Below are 9,086 nucleotides of genomic sequence, written 5' to 3'. Positions count from 1 at the left end.
ATATATATATATATATATATTAGAATTGAATTACAATTTTGCTCTTGCAATAAATCAAACTGAAATAAAAAATCTACTTAAATATTAAACACCAATATTTTAAGTAATATTTAAATATCATGCGGTTAAACTTCCAAAAACATAAGAAAACTTTCTATATAACATCGTAAATATTACAATAATAATCATGAAGATCATTTCTGAGTAATAATTTCCTCATTATCAATGATCTAGGTTCTAATGCTTTTTTCTTAATTAAAAATTAAGAACACTTGCAAATTGCAACAGTTACCTCTTCAAATGCAAAGAGTGTTAGAGCATATGAAGATATAGACATAATATCAATATTTAATTGGGGAGAATAATTAGAAGGTAGAGTTCATATAAACACATTACTTAATACAAGATTAATTACATTTACAAATAATTTTCAACATGAGATTAAACCTGTGTAGATTTTATATATTAATAATAATAGAGATCAAACATGCAACTGCAACACACATTCTCAAATATCCTTTTATCACCACTTCATATTTTCTCTAGCTAGAATACTGAAATTTTCAAGTAATATCTTCTTAATTTTGTCTTAGGAAAGTTTTGTATTTTGTACAAAACAAAACTCTATCTTTTTCTAACTATAAATTTAAGTCCTATATATACTAATAGCAGAGACAATGGAGACAAGATAATTAGTCTTGAAAAATAAGTAACAATATAAGATCTCTCCCAGATTGAAAAGTATTGTTCTTGAATTAATTTTTAATTATTTCAGTCGCTAAATTTAGAATTATAATTAAATTCTTTTTACTTTGTTAAAATCTTAGGATACTTATTTTTTGCTTTTCTTCTCACAAAAAATAGTGAATACTATGTGCAGTTTTTAAAAAAATAGTTAATTAAAGATTAAAATCTAAGAACTAAGCACAAATTATGCCAGAATTTGTTAGTAGAAATTTCATAAATAGTTAAGACTGGAGAAATAATCAAGCTCCTTTAGCTAATGTTTCTCTAATTACAAATTGTTGCTACAGTTTCATTAGCTATCAAGACTAATAATTGTATATTTCGCATTTTTGTAGTCATTTATACAAATATGTCTGGCAATTAATTCCTTGATTGACACGTAAAATCAATTTTGAAATGAAAAATATCCCACAAACTATGCTTAGTTTATTTCCTTAGAATTTCTTAACAAAATTGACTCTTTCTTGAGAGTTTTTTTTTACATGAAATTTAACTCCCTAAAAAAATATAGCAATTAATTCCTTGATTGATACAGTAAAATCAATTATGAAATGGAAAATATCCCACAAATCAAAAGTTAGTATATTTTCTTAGAATATCTTACCAAAATGAACTCTTGCTGGTGAGTTTCTTTGACATGAAATTTAACTCACATGTCAAAAAAGGTCATTATAAAGATATAATATACAAATATATATGGGTTAAATAAAAATATACAAATCAAAATGTGTACAATTATCATTAACACATAGATCGTATAAGATATACAAAAGAGAAATGCTAGACAACTATATATATATATATATATATATATATATAAACTGATGCATATATACAAACTAGCAACTGTAATAATTGTTGAAAATATACAAATAAGAATACTACAAATACATAAAATCTACAGTCTAATATTGATAAAAAATACAAACTCCTAAGATCGTATACAACACATGTAAAAACTATTGATACAAATACAACTCCCAAAATTATTATATGTTATTACATGTTGAGAGAGAACCTTTTTCCAGTTTGTTATTACATGTTGAGAGAAAGAACTAAAGCAATTTAAAAAATAAATGACAGAGAGAGTGTTGAGACGAGGATTAGTGAAAAATAAATTATGTGCTTATCTAATAAATAATTTTTACAATACTTGTTCGGAAAAATTACTTGAAATGGCAAACATTTATACTATATTACGCTCCATAGTTACAGTTTCAGATATTTATGATTAGTGGCTATTGTTTCTTAAATTTTTGCTATTTGGTTTCTAATTGTATAAATTCTGAATTTGTATGATTCGAATTCTGATTGTATAAATCCAGATTTTGTATATGTTTACCCTAGCTATTTGTATATAATTTGTTGATACATTTAATTTGTGTAAGTTATGAAAAATTCATAATAAATTACCATGTTTGTATATTGACAAACGAAATATACAAATGGAGTTCTGAAAAATTCTTATGACAACCGAACTATAAACGAAGTTCTAAAAAATTCTTAAATGTATAAATACAGAATTTGTATATACTTACCTTGTTTGTATATTAAAAGTTAAATATACAAACGAAAACACCTATAGCAAACGAAACTATAGCTATAAAGCGTAATTAAACAAATTGTAGCTATAGTGCGTGGTTAAGTTTAACCTCTATGGTATTTATGAAATTTTCTCTATTTATTATCGGATCAGTGGCATCATGTGTCATTTAGTGCTAATCAAGTTTAATGATTTGCTTCCCCTAATTTGTTTATAGGGATGAACTAGGTTCAAGATACATTTCCTATCATAATATTTGTTGCACCATATTTCGAATTGAACAAAATAGTTTACAACTTAATGATTGTGTAACCGTTGGTTTAGAAAATATTCAAAGTAGCCACCTAATTTTTAGAAAAATATAATAAGAAGAAAACCATTTGTAAATATATACTATGTTTTGGTCTCTAATAGCGGATGAGATTCTAGATAAGGATTTTATTTACTTTGAAGAAAAGGTGTTAAGACAAGCCTTGGAGCCTATTTTAAAATTGTCCTTAAATCTAGCTTTGAATAAACAAATGAGAGTTATTTATTTTACTTACTAAAAAAGGATAGTAAAAAAATAATAATAGTAAAAAAAAAGAGTGGCTAAAACAATTCGTAGGTGAAAATATACAAGGTATATAAAATATGTGTGATATACACAAAATATATCAAGTGATATACCTTTGATATATGAGTAATATAATGTAGGAAAATTGTACGTATGTAATAGGAGTAAAGTAGTGATAATAGTAGTAGTAATAGTAGAGAGAAAGTATATAGTATTTGTAAAGTACATATAAAGACGGGCTGAATATGTACATGTACTAAAAGTGTGTGAATAAAAGTGATTTATTAGTATTTACAAGTAAAATATAGTATGTAGCATGTGAATATGTTAAACTAATATATGTTTGAGAAACTAGTACATAGTAAAATAAGGTATAACATAATAGTATATTAAGTATATGGTAATGTATACCTCATACTTGAGCCTACTTGGACTCATTTTCTACACATTATTCAGATACATATTTTTATGGTAGATCAAAGTATCACTACTATTCTTTACATCTTTGAGGTTTGAAGGATCATTAAGAAACTCAGTTGTTTACAAGATACAACTGCTAAAAACTCAAAAGTATACATTGTTACAATAATCTATATGCTACAACAGATGCTGATATTGATCTATTCTAACCAAATTTTGCCTCATCCAATCAGCTAAAACCTGAGAAAACTAACCATCTCACTAGCTACAATATAAAGTCATGCAACAGAAGACTAGTATACATTTAATTATTTCCTAGAATTACATTGTAAGCAGCTAATTTGAGAAGGAACAAAACCTGGTCGGAGGTTGTTTAAAACGTTCCTCCTCGAACCCATCGAGTTGAACCACCCTTTGCTGCACTAGAATGATAATCACCAACGTTAGCTACGAATAAAGGATCCCTCTCTTCAAATGTTATTTCATCAACATTATTCCCAGATGAGCTTTTCTGATCTGTACATTCCAGTTCTTTCGTCAAATCCTCCATTGTCTTCTTCAAAGTGGCTTTGCTCACCTGCCCAGCCTCACCCATTGAGATACCAACCATAGTAATCTTCGGAAGAAGAGGTGATGGATGTACCTCTCTGTATTCCCTGGCAGTATTAAATCCATTAAAAATCTTAGATTCTTTTCCAAAAAACAGAATTAATCTTATAATGGCCCATGTTATTTTCATGGAAAAATAAACTGAATGGGACCTTTTATCTTTTATTATCTGCTGCTTCTGTCCTTTACTCCATGCAGGACTCAACCAGCCCCCAAAAGGGAGTCGGATATCCAGCCCTAATCGTTTCTTATTCGAGATATTATCAGCTCCCTCGACTGCTGAGGTGCCAATGCACTGTAGTTGGTTATTATTAGCTTCCAACGGAGAATTACTAACAAACCCCGAAATCCTACATGCTCTCTGGAAAGACGCTGCGCTCCTGCAAAATCAAACAATTTTGGGGATTGAGATATTGCAATCAAATGTTTATACCATCCAAATATTTGCTCAGAGTTTGGAGAATTCTGAGACACCCGAATCTAGCCACTGACAATGTGACATAGTATGATGAAATAACATCACTATTAAAAGATTTCAAGGCATGAACCATGTGAAAAGATCACTTCTCCCTACGAAGGAACTCTTGAAAATGAATGAGCTACCTCTTTTCAAATGAGTCAACCATGTAAGGAAACTTCGGTTGAATTCCTGTTGCTTTCCGCAACCACCTGTTCCCTAGAAGAACCTTATCGACAGCATGTAGAAGCTGAATTTCAGCAGCCTTTGATATGACACTCAAAGGTATCGCTGGTGAACCCACTTCATCGAGTGCATCTTGCACCTGTCAATCATTAAACCAATGGGTTGGTGATATTTTGTATTTTCCACAGCGCAACAAAATAAACAGATTGCTAAAACCAATGAAATATAAAAAAGAACAAAAGGCTAATTGCTGATGGGTACACTTTGATCAAGAATAGCCACTCATAAGATCACCACATTTGTGGTTGGCGGGCTTTCCCTACCCTTCAAATCCATGAAAAAAATTCAACAGATTCTACAGTGCATCTGTCTCTACCCCACCCCCAAAGCAAACCAAAGGGGTAACCACCTTAGAAAATTTATCACCATCCTCCTTTTTAAAGTAAAATTCATCACTATTTGTGTTGCTCCTTACACATATTTTCAATCTCTGATCAGTTTAGTACCTCAGGAGGCTCCCACATACTATCTCCCATCTCTTCAATTACTTCGGCAGCCAAGTTGTCATCAAAAACATCCCTTCGGCGTTGCATGTGTCTTGTTTGAATCAGTGAATGGAAATGTTGGTCAACAGATTCTTCAAGAATGTTATCTAACATGTTTTTGTCAAAGAAATAAGGAGTATACCTGATAAGAAGATGAACAAATTCATATAAGATGACAAGGAAAAAAAAAAGAAAGAAAACTAAAGATTGAAGCTGCCAAAGAAAACAGTTAATTGGGAATCTTCATTTAGGATTCTTCTTTAATAATTCAGTTTTTCAGAAGAGTTAGTTGATAAAGTGGTTTCGACAAAAAGTCAACTGGACACTCCGCCTTTAAAATTAAAAAAAAACAAATAAAATAAAACAATATAAGTGGACTGGACAGTCTAAATTTCATCCACAGATTATGTCGTATACTTCAAAAGAGTGTATTTTTAAAACTGCTTCACCCACATTTCAATCAGTCTGACAACCTACAGAATAAGTGATGAAGTAGGTGGTTAATTTGAGAGCCTTTGCACCAAAAGATCAGTCAATCACCTCATCCTTGAGAGTGATTCGAATTGATATTTTGTCCACTATTTTTATAGAACAGCTAAGATAAAACAGGTTACAAGAGGAGAGTGATTATAGGGTAATCGTTCAATGTTAATCTGGGGTATAACTCATGATCCTCTGTTTCTCAACATTGATCCATTCCCGCTGGATCACGAAAGGCTATACATTTGGATCCCCCTGTTTTACTGTACCCAGAATTTGTCTTCCATTTCAAACCTTTCTTCACTGAAGGTACAAGGAAAGCACCACCAAAATGAACACATCTAATAACTTGTTCATGAATTTTATGATGAACAAATTACAAATTACGAGACTGAGTTCTTAGACACACTGCATCAGCTTTCCATAATTCCATGTATGTAGAATGTTTCTGATTAGCCTCCTCCTTCTGCCAATATTTAGCCCCCTAACATTCCAAGGCACTCTTTCCAACTTCATTGATCTTTTATTGCCAGGTATCCCCCCCCCTCCCCCCCTCCTTCTTGAGCCATAACTCCAGAATTTGGCATCAAGCTCTAACCCTTTCAGTTCATTCACCCCCCTTCTTTTTTACAATGGCTTGCTCCCCCCTTGTTCATCCGATTGTTGCTGTCTATCTTCATAAATAATTCTTTGGCCTTCTTATCACACCCTTTAAGATCTACACCCAAATTCTGCACTTAGTTTGATGATGTGTTATTGAATCCATTCTGAAGTGTTGGTGTCTTGAACAGCCTCCTCAACTGGTAACTAGATTTTCAAAGGAATTACATCTTCTTCGATGTAATTTGCTGCTTCATCCTGTTCCTTCAGTTAGATTCCTCTTTGTCTACTTGCCCAGACAGATGGAGGATTATTCCTACCTGCATTCGGTGGACTATATGGAGAGAGGAATGACAGATGTTCTGAAAACAGGAGCAGCAATGTGCAGGAGTTTAAACTTAAATGTATTTTGTTATTCTGTTTTTGGTGAACAAATGTTTATTCTAATGAGACTAAGTCAAACTCTAGATGTTTTAGGGTCCATCTAGAGTTGGGAACAGTTTTTTGGAAGTTCTTTTTTTTTTTTACCTTCCTCCATTAATATGGTTTTTGCCCGGTACTACCTAAATACTAATATCAATATGAATATTAGGTTAAACATGTTTAGCTAATTGGTCATGTAAAAGATGCACCTTGGCCCTAACTCAACCCTAAAAGCTAGCTCATGAGGTGGATTTCCCAAGACCATATAAGGAGGCAAACAATACACCGATGTGGGACTCTAAGAAATGCTTGACTTATATTTCATTCCTTTCATTGGCGTCAAGTTCCATTGTAGATCCTAATCTCTATGGTTCAGTCTCACTCATGTAAGTGATACACTGCTTGAAGTGGATCAACATCTGTCTGATCTTACATTGCACTGTGCTGAGTCAGTCAGTGTTAGGAGGCTATTCAAAATTAATGTTAATTCATTTCTTGATTAATATACAAACCAGATACGAAAATCAAAGATATCACCCTCTTTGCAGTTTTGATTGAATGTTGCAGATTCTTTCACAGTTCTGAATTAAATAAGCAAAATAACTCTCATCTCCTTGTTAATCGTAATTCTCAAGATCACAACAAATTTCATCCGGTTGACAATTTATTTCAATTGTTTGAAAAAAATGATGGGTTCCTTTGGCCAACAAATTTATAGGGATGAAGGGACCAATCAGCTATCTTCCCATGACCATGAATCTAAAGATGTTTGTACCATGCAGTCATAGACTAGTATAGACTTATTGAGACACTGTTATATATCAACAACCCAAAGTGGCCTTTAGTTAACAAGGCTAGTACGATAATATAAGTGAAGTTCCAGATATCACAAATCAGAAATACAAGTGATTGTGCATAAGAAGATAAATATACCATTTTATACCATCTGTAGTTGCTATCGCAATATCTAAGTTCTGAGCACTGAAAACAGGAACACCGTCCACCTTTTTCCTTCCATCAGACTGCTGCATTGCCTTAAGCAGTTTGTTGGCTTCCTTGACCTGAATGTGCAGTAAATATTTGCAGAGATTTTAAGCTGATGAATAAGTAACAGTTGATTCTCAAAACAGCATCAAACCTGTTTCTCATTCGGAACAAATTGGAACAAGTGTGGTTTTTCCTGCAAAAAAAAATAATAAGGTGGTAAAATTGTTTATGGAAGATGATAACATCCTGAAGTTTACAGTAAATAGAGGCAACGACAGAACCTGGTACATGTACTACTACAAATAGTTTTCAGGTGGAAGGGAATCCTTAGACTCTAACAGGTATCATTTTGCTCAAAACTGTCTTAGACCATTCAGAACTAGCAAATTCACATCTCTTATTAATCAACCCACAAACTACAGAGTCATGATGAGAGCTTCGCTGATCTAGATAGCACACAAGGTAAGTTTGTCTTATTTCTGTGACAGTCCAATCCACTAGTAATATAATTTATTATCCGATTTAGACCTAGGTCTGCACGGTATGTCACTGAGGTCTAAGACTTTCCTCCATATATACCTAGAAGAGATCCTAGAAGGCATATGGCAAGCTAGCTTGCACGCACCTCGATTAATTCCACGAGGTACCTGCTACCTCCCACAAGCACAGGTAACATGTCAAGCATAATTGATATCTTATAGCTTAACATGCATGTTTTGACCTATAATAAACAAATTGAAATTCCTCATCTTTAACCACTTGCGTTTTTAAATGATGTGGTTCACACTGTTCAACTTGGTATTAGAACGGCAAATATCCAACGTTTTTGTTCGCGTATCAACAAAATATTTCTACATGCTTGGCCCAAGAAGAATCAATCCACACACGAGGGGACATGTTACAAATTAGAAGGGTTATATTTGCCCCTCCACTATTGCAAAAGGTTTAATGTTGTCCTCCATTATACTGTCGGCCCTATATACTCTTACTAACTTTTATAACATTACGGCCATATATGGACCGATGGTATAACGTAGAGCAATATTAAACCTTTTTCAATAGAAGAGGGGCAAATATGACCCCTTTTTTCACACAAATAAATTGTTTCCTTCTTAATAGTTTAAGGCTTTAAGCTATCATTCAGTAACAGGGAAAGAAAACAATTCAAGGTAAAACCAAAAAGATATATGTTTACCTACGCATAAATCACTACAATGTGTTTGATATTGCAAGCCGATATAATATGTTGTCATGCAAGTTTTTTTTTTTTTTNGGGGGGATTAGTACAAAGAGATGAATATGTCCTAAACGACATTTCAATTAGTTTGTGTTTATCAGTCTCAAACTAGACCATAAAGCAGTACTAGATTCAATATGATTCTAATCCCAGATCTCCCACACAAATTGTGGTGCTTCTTTCCAACTCCTTGATGTTCAAAATTAGTTTGTTTGTTTCTTCTACAAGTTCTTGTTGTTGGATCTTAACCTCTTTTACCTAACAATGAACTTGTCTTAAAAACTCCAGCGTCCTTC

General features: G+C 32.6%; 1 protein-coding gene across 2 annotated transcripts in view; it reads right to left on the bottom strand.

The window, feature by feature from the left end:
• Window positions 1-3,405: 3,405 nt before the first annotated feature.
• The window catches only part of LOC125843789 (uncharacterized), an 8,867-nt gene continuing 3,186 nt past the window's right edge, over window positions 3,406-9,086 (bottom strand). The window contains exons 4-9 of one of the 2 annotated variants that reach the window (XM_049522993.1): window positions 7,705-7,746; window positions 7,500-7,627; window positions 5,025-5,205; window positions 4,479-4,657; window positions 4,028-4,255; window positions 3,406-3,913 (exon numbers count right to left, since the gene is read on the bottom strand). In XM_049522993.1, coding sequence (XP_049378950.1) covers window positions 3,640-3,913; window positions 4,028-4,255; window positions 4,479-4,657; window positions 5,025-5,205; window positions 7,500-7,627; window positions 7,705-7,746 — 1,032 coding nt within the window. In that variant the 3' untranslated portion in view covers window positions 3,406-3,639. Of the gene's footprint in view, window positions 3,923-4,027; window positions 4,256-4,478; window positions 4,658-5,024; window positions 5,206-7,499; window positions 7,628-7,704; window positions 7,747-9,086 lie in introns of both variants that reach the window. The other variant, XM_049522992.1, reaches the window with a different exon arrangement.

Source organism: Solanum stenotomum, chromosome 11 (assembly GCF_019186545.1).
Source record: "Solanum stenotomum isolate F172 chromosome 11, ASM1918654v1, whole genome shotgun sequence".
NCBI classification, from domain to species: domain Eukaryota; kingdom Viridiplantae; phylum Streptophyta; class Magnoliopsida; order Solanales; family Solanaceae; genus Solanum; species Solanum stenotomum.
The sequence above is the reverse complement of the archived record's forward strand: the minus strand, read 5'-3'. Positions and strand labels throughout refer to the sequence as shown.